Raw genomic sequence first — 23,345 nt, forward strand, 5'->3', positions numbered from 1 at the left:
GAGAGAGGAGCAAGAGTATAGACATGGAGAGTGTTTAACTCTAAGAAATATAAATTATCAATAATGAGTCTGGATAGACTTCAACTAGCAGATAAGGATTCAGAACTATAAATCCCTGGAAGTTGTATGCACATATATAAAGTGTGTATTATTATTATTATTATTATTATTATTATTAAACAGACTCATATAGTTTTACAAGTCTTACATCGGCAATGCTATTGTACATCTAAATCTCAGTTAAATGGGACCTAGTATACATTAAAGTGGACTCTGACTAGGCAGACCTATGAACTAGGAAGCGATTCAAATGAAACATCTTCCTAAAATCCCATATATATTTCCTAATCCTAAGGAAGTCCAGGGATCTGTCAAGGGCTCAGAAGTCTCTCCTTTACATAAATATCATCAAAGCGTTTAAACCAGTGTTTCTCAAACTTTTGCATTCACCAGAATCTTCCAGATGGCTTCTTAAAACACAGAATACTAAGCTTGACCGCCAGTTTTTGACCCAACAGATCTAGAGAAGGGTTTGCTAATTTGCATTTCTAACAAGTTCAATGATGAACAATATTTTGAAAACCTTTAATCTAAACCTAAATCTTTGCTCTTAAATATCATAAACTTTACTTATGCCTAACTTGAAATATGCTATGTTTTTCCAATTTGTAAATTTTTAGGGTCCTCAGGCTTCAAATAAATTTCCAAGGGAGCCGAGGACCACTTCATCATCTAAAGCATCTCTGCCTCTGCTTGGAGCTCTCCAAGGTTCTGACAGCCTCCAAGCCTAGCAGTTCTCAATTGTATACCTAGAGATCACAGATGCAGATATAACTAGGACTCTTTTTTTTTTATTATTATTTTTACTGTTTAAAGATTTTATTTAGTTATTTATTTGACACAGAGAGAAAGAGATCACAAGTAGGCAGAGAGGCAGAGAGAAAGGAGGAAACAGGCTCCCCACTGAGCAGGGAGCCCGATGTGGGGCTCGATCCCAGGACCCTGAGCCAAAGGCAGAGGCTTAACCCACTGAGCCACCCAGGCGTCCCTTCCTCTCTTTTTTTTAAAGATTTGTTTACATAGAGAGAGGAGAGCACGTGCACAAGATTGGGGGGAACAAGCAGAACGAGAAGAAGAGAAAGAGAAGCAGACTCCCTGCTAAGCACAGAGCCCAATGCAGTGGCTCAAAATTAGGACCTGGAGATCATGACCTGAGCTGAAACCAAGAGTCGGAAGCCCAACAGACTGAGCCACCCAGGGGCCACTAGCCAGGACTCTTGCCTTCCATATGCCAAGATTTCCTATAATTATAAAGCTTGGCCAGACCTTACTTATATTCCCTACCCAATTTACAAAAAAAGTGAAGTGCAGAAGAGTCCAGGACCACTTCTACAAGATCACATACTGATCCAAGTCTCTCTACTAAAACAAACAAACAAAAAACAAAACCCTTCAGGTTTATACTGTAATAAGGATTATTAAACAAACAAAGAAAAAAAAGGATTATTTTTAGTCTTTTGGCTAACTAGCCAACTAACTACTTCTTCTACTACCCTCTTCTACTCTGAAGAATTCACATTTTATGTAAATGACAAGTATTACTGGCCAAAATTAATAGCAAAGATGACAACTATGGGAAATTCAAAAACATGAGAATGGGTAAGTGGATTCTTTGAATCCTTCAGGGAGAGATTTCTATCATTAGGGAGAGACTATAGCCTAACAATATTAGATGGGACCTAAAGGATGTAACAGTGATGTTAAAAAAAAAAAAAAACAAGTGTATAAAGATAATCATTCTTTTATTCAACCTCTAATTATGTTTTTTCTTAGTCTTCTCTCTTCTCTTCCATCAGACTCTTTCTCCCTTGTTTTCTAACAGTAACTGGGCAAAGGATGGTAACAATACAGGAGATAAAAATGTTAATGGCTCCTAAATGAGTAAAAAAAATGACGTAACCTCACTCATAATAAGAATGCCAATTTAAAAACTATACTAAGAGAAATTAAAGTCTGGGTTTTGGTAAATAATGATGTGCCAATATTGGTTTCTTAGGTTTGACACAGTAAAGTGTAATGTAATTATTAGAGAAAACTGAAACCTGACAAGAGGTATAAAGGAATACTCCACTATCTTTCCAAATTTTCTATAAATCTAAAATTTTTCCAAAATGAAAGTTTTATTTAAAAAGAATAATATGATGAGGTCCATTATCTCTCACTTACCAGACTGGAAAAATTTAAAATTCAAAACTAGTTTTTCATCAGGCTGTGAGGAACTAAGCACTATCATACATTGTTAGTGTAAGTGCAAAATGGTGCAACTCCTATAGACAGCAATTTGGCAATTTCTGTAAGAAACACAGAGTTTTACCTTTATGAAATTCTGTATATTCACAGTTATTCACTTAAACCCTATCTGTAATAACAAAGGACTGGAAACAATCCAAGTTCCCTTTTACAGGAAACTGGTTAACAATCTGGCACATCCAAACACAAAGGACTATTATGCACCAGTAAAAAAGAAATGAGAACACATTTTACATGCTAATACGGAATAATTTCCAAACCATACTCCTACCCCCCAAAAGGCAAAGTGCCACAAAGTACATATAGTATACTAACTTCTGTGTAAAGGGGGGTATAAAAATATAAATTCCTATGTGTCTGAATTCGCACAACAAAGCCCTAAAAGAACACATACCCTAATAAAAGTGGTTTCTTATAAGGAGAGGGTGACCGAAGGCTATTTTTCATATACTTTTTTATTCTGAAATCATCTGAATGCATTACCTACTAGAAATAAAATTATATTAATTTGTAAAAAGAATTTTGTGTCTTAAAAAAATTCTGGGTCAGTGATCTCTATGTACTATCTGAGATTCTTCTCTACTGTCTGTTCAGATTGCATATATTTCTCATTTACTTTCAATGAATCATTCAATAAATACAGAATGAGGGGAAAAGCCTCACTTAGACATCTGGGTACAGGCAGTATCTGAGTTTAACCAGTACAAACTAATTCTACAATTTCATATTACGTGCAAAAATATACGTTATTAGTATCTCATAGTATAAAAATAATTAATAAGGGGCGCCTGGGTGGCTCAGTGGGTTAAGCCGCTGCCTTTGGCTCGGGTCATGATCTCAGGGTCCTGGGATCGAGCCCCGCATCCGGCTCTCTGCTCAGCGGGGAGCCTGCTTCCTCCTCTCTCTCTGCCTGCCTCTCTGCCTGCTTGTGATCTCTCTCTGTCAAATAAATAATAAATAAAATCTTAAAAAATAATAATAATAATAATTAATAAGTAGGTCACAAAATGGGATGGCTGGGTGGCTCAGTTGGTTAAGCATCTGATTTGGGCTCACGTCATGATCTCAGGATTCTGAGATCAAGCCCCGCATTGGACTCCCTGCAGGGAGTTTGCTTGTCCCTCTCCCTCTGGACCTCCCCTGACCCCTGCTCATGTGCATGTTCTCCTTCTCAAATAAATAAATAAATAAAATCTTTGAAAAGACTGTATCTCCACAGCCCACTAAATAGTCAGAAGCACGAGAAATTAAATAGCAGTATTTTTACAATAATTTGTTTTAATATTAGCAAAGCACTGAATGCACTAGGAAATAAACTCAGTACAGTTATCAGAAAGTTCTGAAATAGGAATTTTAATAGTTCTAAAAAATTCCAAACATATAAAACATAAATTGGAGGGCAACAAATAATTTCCTTTACTAGAAAGACTCTTTACTGAAGACTTCTCCAAATGTTCTTTTCAAAAACCAGCCCTACTAGAGATAGATTTCACTTAAATACACTTCAGATTTCAAAACATATTAGAAAACTATAATAATCTAATCAGCACACAAGCATAAAGATAGATATACAGACCAAAGGGAGCAGAGAGACACAAAATAAACCCTATGCAGATGATCAAAAAGGGTGCCTTGAGAAAGGATAGTCTCTTCAACAAATGGTGCTGGGAAAACTGGAAATTCATATGCAAAAAAAAAAAAATTAAGATGAAACGTTTTCTTATATTATATACAAATATTAACTAAAAATGAATTAAAGACCTAAACATAAGACCTGTTAACTACAAAACTACTAGAAAAAAACAAATAGGAAAACCTTCACGATGCTAGGTTTAGCTATGATTTCTTGCAGATGATACCAAAAGCAGGGGCAACAAAAGCAAAAATAGACAAATGGGACTGCATCAAACTTAAAAACTTCTGTACAGCAAAAGAAACAATCAACAGTGAAAATGCAATCAATGGAATGGGAGAAAATACTTGTAAACCATATATCTGATAAGGAGTTAAAACCCAGAATACATCAAGAACTCCTAAACTCAAGAACAAAAACCCAATTAAAAAAAAATTGCAGGGGCGCCTGGGTGGCTCAGTAGGTTAAATCCTCTGCCTTCGGCTCAGGTCATGATCCCAGGGTCCTGGGATCGAGCCCCACATCCGGCTCTCCGCTTGGTGGGGAGTCTGCTTCCCCCCCTCTCTCTCTGCCTGCCTCTCTGCCTACTTGTGATCTCTCTCTCTGTCAAATAAATAATAAAAAAAATCTTAAAAAAAAAATTGCAAAGGACCTGAAGAGACCTTTTTCTGAGGATATATAAATAGCATATATATATAATATATATATATTATATATATATATCATGCATATGAAAAGATGTTCAACATCACTAGTCACCAGGCAATTACAAATCAAAACCACTATGAGATACCACCTCACCATCATTAGGATGGCCACTCTACTGCTCACCCCCATCACACTTATTGGTGTGAATGTGGAGAAATTGGAACCTTATACATTATTGGTAAGATAACAAAACAGTGCAGCTGTTGTGTAAAATGGGGGGGGAGGGTCTTCAAAAATTAAAAATACAACTACTAAGTGATCCAGCAATCACTCTTCCAGGTATATATCCAAAAAAAGGGAAAACAGCATCTCAAAGTGGTATGGGAAGACCCATGTTCACTGCAATATTATTTACAACAGCCAAGAGGCAGAAGCAACCTAAATGTCCATCAACAGATGAATGGATAAGTAAAGGGTGATACATACATACAATGGAATGTTACTCAGTTTTAAAAAAGAATGAAATCTTGTCACATGATGCAACACTGATGAACCTGAAGGACATTACGTCAAGTGAAATAAGCCAGTCACAAAGACAAATACACACAAGTCCACTTAGATGAGGTAACTAAAGTAGTCAAAGTCACAGAAACAAAATCAGTGTTGCCAGGGGTTGAGGGGAGGGTGTAACGGAGTTGTTCAATGGGTATACTTTCAGTAAGGCAAAATGAAAAGCTTCTAAAGATTTGTTGTACAACAATGTGCATATAGTTAACAATACTGCCATACAGACTTAAAAATTAAGAGAAAATATTTGTTATTTTTTTTTATCACAATAAAAGAACAATAACAACACCCCATTTTAACCTGAATTGAGCCATAAGGAAACAGGTAAACCCAAACTGAGAAACATTCTACAAAATAACCGGCCTGTACTCAAAAATGTCAGTGGTATGAGCACAAAAAGCCTTAGGAATAGCGTGAAGAAACATGACAACTGAATGCAGTGCACCATCTGAAGTAAATTAAGTTTTATGTAAAAAACCAATAGCTTTTGAAAAAATTAATAAACTATTACTCTTTGTAAAGCCTAAGATCCTGTTTCTCCTTGAAGTGCAAATTATATTTTACTAATGAAATTACTAATTTCCTAATATTTAAACACACAAATTAATATTTTACTAATAACAAAACCACAAATAATCTGGGTCTAAAACTCCTTGCTAATCAAAGTGTAAATAGGGGCGCATGGGTGGCTCAGCTGGGTAAGAGGTTAAGCATCTGCCTTTGGTTCAGGTCACAAAATGGGCTTTCTGGGATCCTCCATGGGGAGTCTGCTTTCCCTCTCCCTCTGTCTCCTCCCACTTGCTCATGCTCTGTTTGTCCTGCTCTCTCAGATAAATAAAATCTTAAAAAAATATAAAGTGTAAACAAAAAACTTCAGTACTGGCTTGCTTCCTTAAGGGTTCCTGCTGACTACTGAAGAACACAAAACAAATTCCTTGTAATATTAAACAGCTTTGAAAATTATTGAAGCTAGATAATGATTTGGAAAAATGCTTATTAGTAAGTAAAAAAGCAAAGCCACAAACACACACATATATACAGATACACACAAAATAAAACACAAATTTGGAAAAAAGGGAAGAAGACTTTGTCTCTGTTGCTTATATCTGCAACATGGGATTCTTCTTCTTTTTTTTTTAAAATGATCTCCACACCCACCATGGGGCTCAAAGTCACTTACCCCGAGATCAAGAGTCACACGCTCTACTGACTGAGCCAGCCAGGTATCCTGGGATTATTATTCTTTTCTGCAATTAACATTTTATTTTTTATTATAGAAAGTAAACCTCAACTTACCAAACCCTCACTCTGTTCCTTAGTTTCTATCAGAGAAACAAAGGAGATTCTTCTTTAAAAAAAAAAAAAAAAAAAGATTTATTTCAAGAGAGGGGTGGGTGCCTGGGTGGCTCAGTCGGTTAGGCATCTATCTGCCTTTGGCTGGAGTCATGAACTTGGGGTCCTAGGATTGAGCCCTGTGTGGGGCTCCCTGCTTAGTGGGGAGTCTGCTTCTCCTTCACCCTCTGCCCCTCTCTCCGCTCATGCTCTCTCTCTCTCACTCACACTCTCTCTCAAATAAATAAAATCTTAAAGGAAAAAAAAAATTTATTTCAGACAGAGAGGATGCAAGCATGAGCTGGGGTAGGGCAGAGGGCAAAGGAGAGAATCCCAAGCAGACTCCCTGCTGAGTGGTGAGGCCAAATGTGGGGCTTAATCCCATGACCTGAACCTAAACCAAGAATGGATGCTTAACCTACTAGTCACCCAGGTGCCCCAAAAAGAGATTCTTAAGCCAGGGATGAGAAGCAAGTATTTTTTAACAAGGTCCAATTTAGGGTGAAAAGGGAGGCTTTATTTAACCTCCATGAAGGTGAGGGGGAAGGGGTTCTTCTACAACTCTAATTATTTTATTAACTAGTGAAGAATGTGGGAAAATATTATTCTAACCACTAAAGTATTATATTGGATTACTTAAAAAGTAACATCATCATGGAGGCTGTTTTTATTCTTTCATCTTTTATGTTACTTCTATTTTCCATTTTAGCCTCTTCTGAACAACCATGTTCAGAAGTACGTAACTCCAATTTTTTTTCTTAAACAGGGGGAAAAAAAAAAAAAGCCTGCATGACCCAGGTCCTATGAAGTTTAATTCATTCCACCTAAAGCAAATGTCACTGTTTGCCCACCATAGCGTTTAGTTGGAGATTAAAATCAGTAACCGCCACATAGCCCTTTCCCAACTTGGACCTCCCTCCATGAAAATTGCAGGACTGTCTTCAGAGCTCCTCACTACCCAAAGCAAAACTGTAAAATGTGCTTTTATTACTTGTTTATAATACTCTCACGGTTCCCTTTTCTTCAAGCTTTTCTGTCTTCCTGGCATCTCCTTCATCCCCATTCTCAGTGTTCTTCCATTCATCAATCAACCCTGCCAGGCCAAACCAGAGAAGTGTCATAACAGGTGTCTGCATCTGCCTTTCACATTCAGGATTTCCTTTTCTATCAGCAGACAACCTAGCTTCTGTCCTGCAATTTAACCACCACACACACACACACAAAACAAATGAAAAAAGGAATCCTTTACTCCCACTGTTTATTCTATCATCAACCATATTTGAATTGATATGTATTTGTTTAATATGCATCAGTATTTGCATCTTAGAATGATGAGCCATGGCTGAAAAACAGTGTACCAGAGTTAACCAGGCATACTCGAGCCAGAGGGCCTGGTTCAAATTCTGACTCTTTTACTTGCCAGCTGCACTACTTTGGGCTCTTTATGCAGTATTTCTTTAAAAGGGGGGTAAAAACACTAGCTGCCTTATAAGGTTCCTTTAAGGCAAAACTGACTTAATATATGTAAAACACTAATAGGACCTGGGCATGGCGATCAATAAATGTTATTTTACTATGCCCTTTACCCGTAACTGTGGAAAGAAAAGTTTAGTCTTCTATTAAAATTGTCAGGAAAAAAGCATATTAAGAAAATATTCTAGGGGCGCCTGGGTGGCTCAGTGGGTTAGGCCGCTGCCTTCGGCTCAGGTCATGATCTCAGGGTTCTGGGATCGAGCCCCGCATCGGGCTCTCTGCTCGGCAGGGAGCTTGCTTCCTCCTCTCTCTCTGCCTGCCTCTCTGCCTGCTTGTGATCTCTCTCTGTCAAATAAATAAATAAAATCTTTAAAAAAAAAAAAAAAAAAAAAGAAAATATTCTTATAGTTAGGCAGCCCATTAAGTTGTATTATGAGGGTAAGATGGGAAGGAAATTTAGTCTTTTTATTTTTTTTAAGATTTTATTTATTTGACAGAGAGAGACACAGAGAAAGAGGGAACACAGAAGAGTGAGTGGCAGAGGGAGAAGCAAGCTCCCCGCAGAGCAGGGAGCCCAATGCAGGGCTAGATCCCAGTACCCTGGGATCGTGACCTGAGCCAAAGACAGATGCTTAACGACTGAGCCATCTAGGGCCCCAGAAATTTAGTCTTTTATGGTAGATAGGGAGACACAAAAAAAGCTAAAGGTGTCATCACTCAGGGCAGTGTGGTGTCACTGAAGAATCTTCCATGGAGATGCTAGTTGCTAGGTGAATATCCTGAAAGCCTATTTCTGGTAACTCCTATTAACAAAATCAGGTGTGCTGGGTTACATCACAGTGTCTTCTTTGTGTGGCCCTGCAGGAGAGTTCTAAACACTTCAGTGCTGGGAAACATGCACTGGGAAAACATGCTGGGAAACCAATCTTCACTTTTCTGCTTTTCTCTATTAATTGTATCATGCCAAAAATATGCACTATTATGCATCAGACTTACCTCTTACTGTAGTATTTGTTTTCTCTTGAATTTCTTTAGCTATGGTCTTTAATTTGTGATACTGTATTTTACTCAGTCACCCCATTTTTAAAATTTTTTAATAGTGGGCATAAATAAATACATAAAGACCCCAAAGGGACTCTCTTTGTACTATGATTTCTTTTTCACCTCTCTAGCCAGACCATGAAATGATTATTTTGCTGTTTCCCGAAACACCTGGCATTACTTTAATGCTTTCTGAGTTTTGGGTTTCCTCCTTCCTGTATTAGTAGCCACCCAGGTACTGCTCTACCATTTCAGCCTTTACACCCACACTCACAGCTTTACCTAAGAATAGGAGGCTCAGGATAATCCCGAGAACAGAGATCCTTAGAGCCAGTTGATATGAATGTGGGTTGCCCTTAGGGTCTATCTAGCCTGGCTCACTATCCCTGTTACCATGCCTCCAAGTCACCCCAAAAGAGATTTTCTAGTTTGACCTGGAATGTGTTCTCCAAAAATCTAATACACTCTGATTCTGTACTCATAGCACTTTTTCTAATAATTTAAACGTGTGATTCATTTCATGAGATCTGTGCTCAATTTAACTGTTTAATACACACCTCCTAACATTTTTACAAAAAGTGGTGTTCCTAGAATGCACCCTTTTCACCAAGGAGTTTTACCGTATAAACAAAGCAATACTCTTCATTTGGGATCTTCTCCCACTCTTACCAATCAAAACATGTTTGTCCCATCAGGATAAAGGGTCAATTATCACCATTTTTGTTAATGAGAACAGCAAAGGATATTGCAAGGATAATGAGACTGAAGTTAGATGTTAGGCCAGCATCTACATCACTCCTGCTGAAAACCTAGTGGGATATACAGGTCCACTTTACACTGAATAAGTGGAATTTTTCTTTTCCCAATGTTGACTTGACAAAGGTTAGTTTTATCCGACTGAGAAGCCATGTGTACTAAGTGCATAGTAATAGAACACAAAGACTGGCGCTTTCCCAGGGCTTTATTATCTTTGCTGCAGATACAAATAGCAGAAGTCAATCTCCTTTTAGTAAGTTCCTCTCCCTGCCTGGCAGATAACAAGAAGGTTGCCACTTCCCACCTATCCGTCCTCCTGAACTCTTCTTTTTTTCAGCCAAGAAGCAGCTGAGATGGGAGAGTGATCTCTATTTGTAGGTATAATGCAGTGAGAAGAGGAAGAGACTCTTCCTTTCAAAACAAGATAACAAGTCCTATTTTCAAGAACCATTTAGCTGAATTCAAAACTAGACATAAATTAGCTTCAGAACACTAGGAAACAATACCGAAACAGTATCTCAAGTGCCTTCATGTTCTAAAATTCTGAGATACTTAATGTTAACTGTAAAATTTTACCATATTAAATAAAAGGTGGGGCGCCTGGGTGGCTCAGTGGGTTAAGCCGCTGCCTTCGGCTCAGGTCATGATCTCAGGGTCCTGGGATCGAGCCCCGCATCGGGCTCTCTGCTCAGCAGGGAGCCTGCTTCCTCCTCTCTCTCTGCCTGCCTCTCTGCCTGCTTGTGATCTCTCTCTGTCAAATAAATAAATAAAATCTTTAAATAAATAAATAAATAAATAAAAGGTATAATGAAGGTCAAAATAAAGAACTTATTACAATGTAAACAAAGTCATCTCAACAAGGAGGAAAGTTTGGGTTCTGAATTTGATGAAGTTCTTAAGTTCCAAAAGGAATGAAGGAATTTTAACATCTGGCGTAAAGCACCTAAAGTAAATTTAAGTGTAAGTAAAAGGGAGACAGTGTCTTATGGATGTGCCATCCAACTGACCGGTATGCAGAATTAGCCAAATGAGGAACAGTTTGAGTATCCTAGGTCATCAGACTATATGGCTTTAAGATGCTTCCAACCTGGAAAGAATACCCCAGCGTATTCTGATTAAAGAAGTTCCTCAGACTACCAATACAGGTGACTATGAAGACCTAGTACTGAAAGACAGAGGAAGGAACAATGTTCTCCCATCCATACCAAGACCGGAATCATTCCACTCCCAGCTCCTTCCTGGTATACATGTGTTCTGTCCTAAAATGTCCTAAAATGACACTCTTGTAAATAACATAGCTCACTTTTTATTTCCAACTTGGATCTACACAGGTCCTCGATTTCAATGTAAATACCAGTAATTTCATTGTTGTATTTGGTTCTGTGTACAATTTTGAGCCCTACAAGATCCATGTCTCAAAAATGCCATGGTATATATAATCTTTAATCATCCAGTCACTCATTTATTTATTCAGCAAATATTAAACTGCATACCTAACCACATGATAGGTACTACTGAGCAGTGAAATTAAAAGGAAAAAAGTGTCCCTGTTCTCAATGACTGTTATAGCCTAGTGAAACAATACAGGGCAAACAAGCACAACTGAAGACGGTTAATCCCAAGATGAGGGTGTGTTGCATATGACATAGAAGAGCTTGAGGTAAACAGTTTACTTAGAGAAGGCTGCTAAGTATAATCCTGGAGAGGAGACACAGAGAACAAGTTATATAGTACCAAGTGGAGGACAGAAGTAAAGGGGTATCGAAGGCATGGAGGTACAAGAAAATATGGCGTAAGTCAGAGTGTCGTAAGGAGCACATTATTTTGTAGCTGAAAGTGCAAAGGGTTAGAGGAATTGGAAAAAAAAATGTATTCAGGCTGCATTCTGGGACTGTATGGTGAATGAGGCAAAATTCTGCTGCTGAGAAGCTTACCATCTAGAGAAAGAAACAGACCTTTACTTTCAACAGCTCATTTCAGTAAGGCTGGTGTCCTAGTGGAAGAACCCACAGGGAACTGTGGCTGGAGAGGCACAAAGAAGAAAAGCCTTAAAATACAATACTAAAATTTTATCTGATAGACAACAGATTCTCTAAATGGATAAGAATCACATTTAGTGGCAATGTGGACCAATAAAGAAGCTTCTGCCAAAGCCCAGGCAAACAATGTGATGGACCTGAAGTAGGCCATCCTACTGTGGCAATTATGTCTTCTTCTAGCCAGGCAAATGGGGTACTTTCAAATCCATCATGTAAAAAACAAAATGAAAAAGCCAGAGCAGTATTTTCTGGAATTCCTTATACTTAAGGACTCAGAAAGAAGTTACGTCAAAAAATGTTTAAAAGCCCTTCCTTGAGGGGTGCCTGGCTGGCTCAGCTGGAAGAGCATGTGACTCTTGATCACAGGTTTGTGAGTTCAAGCCCCACACTGGATATAGAGATTATGAAAAGTAAATAAATGAACTTTAGGGAAAAAAGGCTTTCCTTGAAAAAAAATCTCAATGATAACATGAATTTAAATTTTAGTTCAGACAAGTTTAAGGCCAGTAATAGGCATAAAGGTAAGCAAATTGTGGAATATCAATTTGATACAATTAACAGGCACTGAAAATGACAATCACAAACTACACTAAAAATCTAAGAAATTTAAAATATACAAAGAAAAAACAATAAAAATCTGTATGTGCAGGAGGCTATTGTACATAGTATGTGAATACATATGTTGACAGACTAAAAGAAAAAAATGAAAGTTAAAATAATGTTCTATTATTTTTTTCCATCTTCTACAGTAACAGAATGAAATGAAATTTAAAAGCCAACCCAAGATTAATATTTATTGTATCTAATGGGCCTAACCTAGGTGGGCTACACCCAATTTCTTTGTTCTTGGTTTTCTAGGATGGTTTTTATATATGGCCTTAATGTCCAGCTACACTATTACTAAATACAAAACAACAACAAACACATACTTTGGCTTGAAAAATCCTTAAAATTCCTATTATGAAAAGCTATCTCCCTTCCAATACAAAGGAAAAGGCAAATTCAAATAAACTAAAGGGGTCAAAGAATACAGAGGAAACAAATCACATAAATAATGTCTGCATATGTCTCTTGACTGCTTCAGAGTCAGGTCTCTGGAAAATGGTTCTGATACCTAAGAGCCTTTTTAAAAGGCATTTTTTAAAAATTTAGTCAACAAACATACTATTTATTGTGTATCTATAAACCATGCACTTTACTCTAAATATACAAAGAGAAAATAAAACACTGTTCCTGCCCCCAGGAGCACATGGTTTAAAAGGAAAGAATGGTTACAAATAATTGCAATTAAGTAGGGTGAGTCCTCTAACAGAGGTATGTACAAAGATACTGAAATGAGTAAAAAACAGAGGTCAATGAGAAAAGTCAGGGTAAGCTTCTTAGGGGAGTTAGGTACTAAATGAGTTACAGGAGGCGATAGATGACTTGAATAGCATGTGCGAGGAAGTGTGAAACACAAAACAATCAGGGAAATGTGGGTAATTTTATGTTAGTTCCTATGGTAAAGAGAGTGAGGGGAAGAACAACAGGAAACGAGGTTAATGGAGTAGACAGGGGGAAAAAAAATCACAAAGGGTCTTGTATTCAAAGTAGAGAATTTGGCCATTACTCAATTCTGTCAAATATAAACTGCCATAAGTTAAAAGGTGAACCATGAACTTATGTACTATAAGAAAGAAAAAAAAAAAAGCTTTCTGCTGGCGTCTCTTAAGAAGTTTAATAGAATACTCCCGCACAAAGACAGACTAACAAGCGATAACAACGTCAGCTTAAGGTAAAGAAATAAACCAGCTATACAGAATGGAATAGCAAGGAACTTCATTTCTCAACTTGCCCTTAGGTGAAAGGAGGAGGGAAAACTCTCTCCCTGAGAACTGAACTCTAGGCAGGTCTGTAGCCTGAACTAAAGCTACTCAAGTGTGGTCTAAAAACAAACAAAATAAACAGCAAAAACTTTAACGTGGTCTCCTGTTGAAGTGTCCCTAGATGCTTGGCAGAAACAAATACAGATTTTCTTTAGATAAACTAGACCTGAATCCAGAACAACAGCAATTTAATATGTAATTTCATTTCAAAACTGGTCAATAAAAAATATGCATCTTAGAACTGATAGAAAACAGTAGGTCTTATAGTCTTAAATCTGGAGAGGTTTCATAATTACCTGAGGAACTTTTTAAAAATACTTATTACCAGGCCACATACCTCAAACAGGTAGGCCTAAAGCAGAGCCCTGGAATCTCTATTTTAACAAGCTACCCAGGGCTTTTTCTTACACAATCAGACAAGACATCAAAACATTAGAACCATCCCCTGAAAACTCCTACTGTAGACAATAAAGAATAGTATGACTTTAAGCCAGAGAAGAATCAGATCAGAGGAACACTTTAAGAAGGCCACTGTGGTGCCAGTAGACTTTGTGGAGAAGATAACAACAGAAGAGGGTAAGGAAAGGTGATGGAGGAGTAGTAAATAAATAATAAAATTTAGTGAAATAGTTTTAAAGCAAGAGATTGTGATTAAATATAATAGGGAAAAAAATAAGAGAACAGCAGGGAGGCAGAAATAGAATTTTATAAAAATCAGATGAAGGGAGAGGGGTATATTTTAATTCTAAAAACTTTCTGAGGATTTGACCCTAATCAGCATTATAGCCACTAGACCTTTATAATAAATCTGAGTACACTAATCCAACTTTTAGATGTAAAGTAATAAGGTGTAAGTGCTACACAAAATTCTGTATTAAATATCCAATGTTCCAAATGCAACTAACACTCAAAATGATTTCCAAGTTCAGATGTAAGCACAGAGAGATTTTATCCTTAATGTTTTACATTTCTATGAATTAATATATACACACTGAAAAATTAAAATCTCTTTGGGCATAAAAGAAAGAATTTTCACTGGCTGATAAATTTAAATTACAAACAGAAAACAATGAATCAACAAACTTACGCTGAATATGAATGAACTGTTTTGGCTGCTTAAACTCTCCTTTGTACAAGCGATTGTAATAGTTGACGTTGCTCTCTGCTTCAGGAACTGGAATGACCATGCTCTCTTTTTTTTCTCTAAACACTTGCTGTGCTGAAATAGCTCGCTGTAAGTGATGTTCCTGGAAAATGTAAAGTAGGCAACATAAGTCATTTTAATAATGTTAATTCAATGCATAATTCTACTTGAAATTTTTTTGTTTAATAACTTCAAGGTGACTTAAGAATTAATTATAAACAGTTTCTGCCATAGAACTATAGAAAGCACTGCCACTGATTACACTTGTGCTCATCCTGGTAACACCTTAGATGTTTGTAATTTTATTAAGCAGAATTTTCTTTAAAGATTATACACATATTCACAAACTAAAATTTAACATCTCAATTAAAAGAAAATTGATTCCTTGTTTGCTAAATTAACAGAGGTGTTTATCACCAATACCAGCATATGGGAAAAAATGCAAATGACAATGTCACAGGTTTTCATTATCTTCTGCAAGAACACACCTGAAACTTCAAAAGTACAAAATATGAATAACTCAAAAAAAGAAAAAACTTACATTCAACAGACATATTACTATCACAGCAAGAAATATATATATATGTTTTTTAAAGATTTTATTTATTTATTTGACAGAGAGAGACACAGTGAGAGAGGGAACACAGGTCAGAGAGTAGGAGAGGGAGGGAGAAGGAGGCTTCCTGCTGAGCAGGGAGCCTGATGTAGGGCTTGATCCCAGGACCCGGAGATAATGACCCGAACCCAAGGGAGATAAGCTTAACAACTAAGCCACCCAGGCGCCCCAGCAAGAAATATTTTTGAACTAAGGTTAAACAAAAGTTCCTATAAAATACATCCTGATTCTAGTAACTTTCCATTCTCTTCACCACTTAATACCTACTTTCTCCCTTGGCCCACAAGGGACCATGCTCAACAAAGTAGTTTTACTTTGTAGAAGGCAAATTAGGTCACGTCACTCCGCAATAGATCCCCTTCATACTCAGATTAAAGATTAAAATTATCATGGACTAATAGAAGGCCTTATTTCTCTCTGACCTTATCTTCTACCTCTCCCTACCCTCCTTTATTGTAGCCACACTGCCTTTCCTCCAGGTTCTTAAACATCCAAAAGGATTGCTTTTGAAATTCCTTCAAGTCTCATCTGATCAGAGAGAGGCCTTCTGTGGTTTCTTTATCTAGAAGAGTACTGGCTAAGAATTTATCAGATCATTCTTTCAATACATTTCAGAGCACCCAGTAGACACCAGATACTAAGAGTGAATGACAGAATCTGCTATTAAGGAACTTAGCTAGTAGAAGAAAGATACCTAAGTATACAATCAGGTTTGGGCTTGACAGACTTGTCTCTTCTCAATTAGTCAAACCACTGTTTAAGGAGGATAGAGAAAGATACCCAAAGAGTAAAATCTAAACTAAAACTTTCAGCATCAGGGCACCTGGGTAGCTCAGCCAGTAGAGCGTCCTGATCTCAGGGTACTGGGACCTCATCCCACACATCAGGTTCTCTGTTCAGCAACAAGTCTGCTTCACCCTTTCCTTCTCTGACCCTTCTCCTTCTATGATCACTTTTGCTTTCTCTCAAATAAATAAAAAAAAAATCTTTAAAACTTTCAGGATTGATAGAGATTTAGATTTAGCAAGGCAAAGACCAAAAAAGAAAAAAAGAATCCAGGTAGAGAAAATAAAATGTCCAAAACAGACAAAAGCTCAGAGACATTCAAAAAAGGCAAGCAACTGAGATAAAAGGTGGGTGGGTGCTAGCTTATATTTGAATTTTTTCTACTTTCAATACCAGAAGAAATGTTTTTCTTCATAGGATAGGACCCCAAGTTGGAGCACTAAATACACTTCCTCATATAAATATTGCTATCATTAGTAAGAGTCTTCAGTAAAAAACTTTTGAGTTAACTAAAAAATTGTGAGAGGATCAAACACACCCACAACAGCATCAAGAAATTAGGAAAGCCAGGCTCTGAAAGAGCAATTTCTAGCATTATTTAAGCTTATACTCTCCTATTACCTTGCTGACATTTCACCTCTCATGGTCAAATAAAGTGATGTAATCTGAAAAGCCACCTTGTATTTTTATACTATTTTACAATTCTTAAAGTACAACCACAATCGCAAGCTTATTAACTCCTCAAAATTTGGGGACAGGTATAGATATCATACTACATCATATATGAGACTCAAGAAACAAATGATTTGCTCTTAGTTATAGTATATATACACGAGAAGGTCAAATTTCAGGACTCTGATTTGAGTTTTTTTTTTTTACTATTCCATCTTTACTAGAATGGGCTGTTAAAAACAAAAAAAAAGAAACCCAGGGGCCCCTGTATGGCTCAGTCAGTTAAGCATCTGCCTTCAGCCCAGGTTATAAACCTGGGGTCCTGGGACCCAGCCCCACATCAGACTCCCTGCTCAGCAGGGAGTCTGCCTTCCTTCTTCCTCTGCCCCCTCCCTCCACTTGTGCTCTCTCTCTCAAATAAAAAAATAAAGTCTTTAAAAAATAAAATAAAAATAAACAAAAACCATGTTCTTGTAATGCTAATAATCTAGAAACATGGGTGGCAAGAGGAAACTGAGCTAACTGGTAGTACATTTTTTATGTGAAGAGATTCTTTTGCTATATAATGGACTTTCTCCTAAGTACAAAACATTTTTAGGTATTAACCAATTACTGAAATACATCTTTAATAGATGAAAATTTAATATTATTTTAATTTTACATGTGAGGAAATTTAAAAATAGATCATAGATGACTCTCTTCTTGTTAACACAGCTGGCAGATGACAGAGCTGTAGCCAGAAATTAAGGAGACAGATCATGACACACTCCCCCATTTTAATTTACAGACCAAATTTAGCTCTAAAAATAAATTCTCAGCTATCATTTCCTTTCCCATATTATCAGACAGCCTCTCAACCTAAAAATTCAGAAAAAACCAACAATGATACAGCTTCTAGAGGCCTGAGCTTCATACAATAACCACAGCCAGGGACAAACATGCAAACATGGAAGCAGGTACCAGAGTTTTCATTTGTCTTTACTGGGGCAAAGACTGGCAGGAATAATGGTGATTCCTTCTTACATGCTGCATTGTATGTTGGTGAGGTTACTTGGTTATTAAAAGTGCTACTTGCTTTCTTTTCCATTAAGATGGTATTCTTTTAGACTCTTAATCTCACAAAACAAACTGGGGGTTGCTGGGAGGTGTGGGAGTTGGGACACGGTGGTTGGGTTATGGACATTGGGGAGGGTATGTGCTATGGTGAGTGCTGTGAAATGTGTAAGCCTGATGATTCACAGACCTATACCCCTGGGGCAAAAAATACATTATATGGTAATAAAAATAATTTTTAAAAAACAGGTATTCTTTTGACCTACCAACTCCACTTAGGAAATTCAACAAAGACAACATACAAAGGGGCAACAATGATTAAATAAAATGCTTATCAGGCACTGTTTATAACACCAAAAAAAAAACCCCATAAAGTCTAAATGGCAAAAGGAATTAGTTATATAAAATTATGTTATATACATAAAATGGAACTCTTAGGTAGTAGTAAAAACCAACATAATGCAGACCTTTACTAACCTGAAAAGATGTTAGGATACTTTTTTGAGGTAAGAGACAGGTGGGTGGGTGCCAGTTTAGATGTACAAATATAACTTGCATAAATATAATGTATATTATAATGTGCTAGAATATAAATAACATGTACAAATATAAATGAGTATGTGTGTAGAAAAAATAGACTAAAATACAGAACAGAATATACTACAAAATATTTTTTAGGTGGGCCTTATATTCTTCTGTGCATCTGCTCTCTCATATTTTCCAAATACTCTGTAATAAATCTGTATTACTTTCCTAAGTTTAAAAAGTGGTATAAGTTTTGAATCTTAAATGAAGGGACTCACCACCAAAATACATGAAGTCACTTCTTATGATTTAGACTTCTGATATATCCTTTTGAACCTTACTGTATTATACCTAAACATCTTTGTGTTTTCCTAGATAATTACATTCTCTGTGCCTTCTGTTTTTCCTAGTAGTATATGATAAACTGTTAAAAGCATACTAAAAGGAACTAAATAACTCATCGCTTTTAGTCATATATAATAGGTACAAATCACTATCCTACAAAATGCAGGGCAGAATTTTGGGGGGGGCTGGGGGAGGAGTAAATTAAGGCACTATGGCCACATTGGTAGAAATCAGCAGTGCTGAAACCTGAATCTTTGTTTATATGTCTCTTTTTCATCTTGCCAACCTCATGCCCCAACTTGTTGGGTATCAGAATCCATTAATTCAGAGAGGCTGCATAAGGGGGGAAAAAAAAATCAAAGATTCTTCATTGGTATTTTAAAAATTCACATGCAAAATCCCCAATTAAAAATAGCAGGCTAAATGCCTACATTTGTCTACTTCACCAATTACAATAGTAAATTTACCAATAAAGGACCAAGTAACTTATAAAGCCACAACAATAAAGAGAATGAGGGATGAGCCATCAGCCCTAAACAGAGTGTAGCAAAAATCTGGGAGATCAAAATCAAAAGATGGTTTTGAATCCCTGCAGAGGGAAAAGATAAAAACTGAACCCATCTGTCCTACAGAAAACAAGATAATGGGGATTCTGAAACACTAGTTAGAAACAGCTAAAATGAGACAAGCACTTCTTTGCCTATTCCTCAAAGTAGATCATTCTACACAGACAGAAGAGGGCACCATGGAATAAGTAATACTGTGAACCCCCTTAACCTATGGGAGTAAAGAAAACCTAGACGTCTACTGTTATTATTAAAATTTTTAAAAAGATCCAACCTGTAGTGATACATTCTCTCCACTCTGGAGAAGGGAACAGAAAAAACACTTCAAGAAAAATGCACCGAACAAACTTAATTAAATATGCCCCAAAGAAGCATTTAGAGATATGAAAAATATCTTTGAATCAAACTCAAAAACTAAGATCAGAGGAGGATGAAAGACTCAGGAAAAAAATGAAAACAGCTGACTAACTCAGGAAAAAAAGAAAAAAAATTATCTCAGAGATGAAGACTGAAGTTACTAGTAGCCAAGTGCAAAATACACTTTAACAAGAAAGTGTTAAAGGTTGTCAAATGACCGAAAGAATGAGATCAAGTAAAATGAATAAGTAAGACAGTAAGATGTAAAACAAAGAAGGAATGACACTGATATAATTGGAGTCCCTGAAGAAGAAAAACAATGCAAAAGAATATTCAAAATAACAATCCCCCTAAATGTCTGTAAATAACAGATCTTAATCTACATGTCAAAAAAAGCTCACAAGGGAACAGGATGACATACAAGAACCCTTACCACCACAGGCACAATCTGACAATGTATATTCAGTACAGTCAGGAGAAGACACTCTGCTCATAGATTCTCTCTTGGGAAGAAAAGAGAAAAGTAGAATGCACATCCAACATTTCAGCTTTTTGGGAAACTGCCCAAGGGATTAACTTCTGTCTCAGCTAACTCAAGAGCACGGACTGAAAGAGCCAGCATTCTTTGGATTCCTGGGAACTGTAGAGAACAAGAGAGCACTCAGAGTACTGCTGATGCACCAAAGAAATTATAGTACTGCACAGAGACACCAGAGGGAGCAAAAGGTAACAAACTCCTGAAAAACTAGCAATACTCTGTAACCAGGAAATTATGTGCACATGCCCAAAGAAGATGCATCTCCTGAAAAGGTTTGAGGGGCTTCCAGATTCTCTGCCTGGGCTGACTGGAAAAGGTCTTCCCAGTATGAAGCCAATTCGTAAAAGACTGGGAGAGGTGACTGTTTTTGAAAAATGCATAAATTAGGGGCACCTAACTGGCTCAGTTGGAAGAGTGACTCTTGATCTTGGGAGTCATCATCCTGGATACAGAGATTGCTAAAAAAAAAAAAAAAAAAAAAAAGAAAGAAAAGAAAAGGGAAAAGGAAAAAGGAAAAGAAAAAAGGTAAACAAACTTAAAAATTTTTTAAAAGATTTTATTTATTTATTTGACAGATGGAGATGACAAGTAGGCAGAGAGGCAGGCAGAGAGGAGGAAGCAGGCTCCCTGTTCAGCAGAGAGCCCGATGTGGGGCTCAATCCCAGGACCCTGGGATCATGACCTGAGCTGAAGGCAGAGGCTTTAACCCACTGAGCCACCCAGGTGCCCCCTAAAAAATTTTTTTAAGTAAAAAAACAAAATGCACCGGCTTGGGTGGCTCAGTTGATTAAGTGTCTCCCTTTGGCTCAGGTCATGATTCCGGTGTCCTGGGATCTCCTCTCACTGGGTTCCCTGCTCAGCAGGGAGCCTGCTTTTCTCCCTCTGCTCTTCCCCCTCGCTCAGGCTCACTTCCTCTCACTTTTCTCTCTCTTAAAATAAATAAAATCTTAAAAAGAAAAAAAAATAGTAAAATGCACAAATTACAGTAAAAAATAACAAGGTGCACCAAGAAATAGGAAATACACTCAAAGAAACAAAATAAACCTACCAAAAAACCCTAAAGAAATGGAGATGTGTGAATTATTTGACAACAAAGTTTAAAATAATTATCTTAATAAAGCTCAACATGCTACAAAAACCCCCACAAATAGGCAGTTATATGAAATCAGGGGAACTGATGCATGAACAAAATGAGACTAGCAATGAAGACATAAGAAATATCAAAAAGAACCAAAAAATTCTGGAGCTGAAGATTACAGTAGCCAAATTGAAAAACCCACTAGAGGGATTCAACAGCATACTTCATTAAGCAGAAGAAATAATTAGTGAACTCAAAAAGAAATCATTTGAAATTATTTAGTCAGAGGAACAAAAAAGGGGTAAAGAAATGAAGAAAGCCTAAGAGATTTCTAGGACACTGCTGACAGACCAATATAAACATTATGGAAGCCCCAAAAGGAGAAAAGAGAAAGGAGCAGAGAACTTGTTTGAAAAAACAATGGCTGAAAATCAAATCAGAGGAAAGAAATCCAAATAAAAAATGCTCAAATAACATCAGCAAAGATGAACTCAAAGTCCACACTAAGACACATCGTAATCAAACTGCCAAGGGTCAAAGACAAAGACAGAATCTTGAAAGCAGCAAGGGAAAAGCAAATCATCACGTACAAAGGAATAGCCATAAAATTATCAACAATTTCTCATCAGAAATATTACATGCCAGAAAGGAATGGGCTCATAAAGTCAAAGCACTGGAAGAAAAAACTGCCAATCAAGATATTAGATCTGGAAAAACTGTCCTTCAAAAATGACAAAGGACAAATAACGACCTATCCATATAAACAAAAATGAGGGAATTTATATCTACTAGCCCTGTCTATAAGAATTGCTAAAAGGAGGGGCACCTGGGTGGCTCAGTGGGTTAAGCCTCTGCCTTCGGCTCGGGTCATGGTCTCAGGGTCCTGGGATCGAGCCCCACATCGGGCTCTCTGCTCGGCAGGGTGCCTGCTTCCCTTCCTCTCTCTCTCTGCCTGCTTCTCTGCCTATTTGTGATCTCTGTCAAATAAATAAATAAAATCTTAAAAAAAAAAAAAAAAGAATTGCTAAAAGGAGTCATTTCAAGTTGAAACAAAAGACACTTAACACAAAAACATTCAAAAACATAAAACTCTGGTAAAGGTATATATGTATAGACAAATATAGAATCTTGAATACTATAATGGTGGTGCATAAGTCATTTTTGATTGTGGTACAGAACTTAAACGATAAAAGCATAAGAGTAAGAATTAAGGGTGCCTGGGGGGCTCAGCTGGCTGAGACGCTGGCTGCCTTTGGCTTAGTTCATGATCCTGGAGTCCCAGGATGGAGTCCCGCATCAGGCTCCCTGCTCAGTGGGGAGTCTGCTTCTCTCTCTGACCCTCCCCCTTTTCGTGCTCTCTCTGACTCTTTCTCAAATAAAATCTTAAAAAAAAAAAAGTGTTAAATAAAATAATGTTAATGACACAAAACGTAGACAGACTGAATTTGTGACATTAATAACATAAAACAAGAGATATAAACAATTTGAACTTTTCTACACAAATGAGTTCATCAGTTTAAAAAAAAAAACAAAACAGTTATACTGTTTTCATCTGTCTCGGTATTTTCCAAATTCCTCCGTGACTTCTTTCTTGATCCACTGATTTGTTCAGAAATGTGTTGTTCAGTTTCCACATATTTGTGACTCTTTCAGTTTTCCTTTGCTGTTATTTCTAGCTTTATTCCATTGTGGTTGGAAAATATACTTGGTATGATTTCATACTTCTTAAATTTGATAAAAGTTGTTTTGTGGCCTAATGTGATCTATCCTGGAGAATGTTCTGTTGTATACTTGAGAAAAATAGGTATTCTGCTGTTATTGTGTGGAGTGTTCTGTATATGTCAAGCTCTTACCAAATAATTGAGAAGGAAAAACTCCCAAATTGATTTAACGAGACCAGTACTACCCTGATAGCAGGATCAGACAAATACTACAAGAAGGAGGAGGGGGGGAATGGGTGAAAATAGTCAAAAGGTACAAACTTCTGGTTACAATTGTAGT

At 37.0% G+C, this 23,345-nt stretch overlaps 1 protein-coding gene across 4 annotated transcripts in view; it reads right to left on the minus strand.

The window, feature by feature from the left end:
* EPC2 (enhancer of polycomb homolog 2) overlaps positions 1-23,345 on the minus strand; it is a 117,175-nt gene that overhangs the window by 55,092 nt on the left and 38,738 nt on the right. For 3 of the 4 annotated variants that reach the window (XM_047722406.1, XM_047722405.1, XM_047722404.1), the window contains exon 2: positions 14,752-14,911. In XM_047722406.1, the coding sequence (XP_047578362.1) occupies positions 14,752-14,911 (160 nt within the window). Of the gene's footprint in view, positions 1-7,500; positions 7,584-14,751; positions 14,912-23,345 lie in introns of those variants that run through there. The other variant, XM_047722407.1, reaches the window with a different exon arrangement.

Source organism: Lutra lutra, chromosome 3 (assembly GCF_902655055.1).
Source record: "Lutra lutra chromosome 3, mLutLut1.2, whole genome shotgun sequence".
Lineage (NCBI taxonomy): Eukaryota > Metazoa > Chordata > Mammalia > Carnivora > Mustelidae > Lutra > Lutra lutra.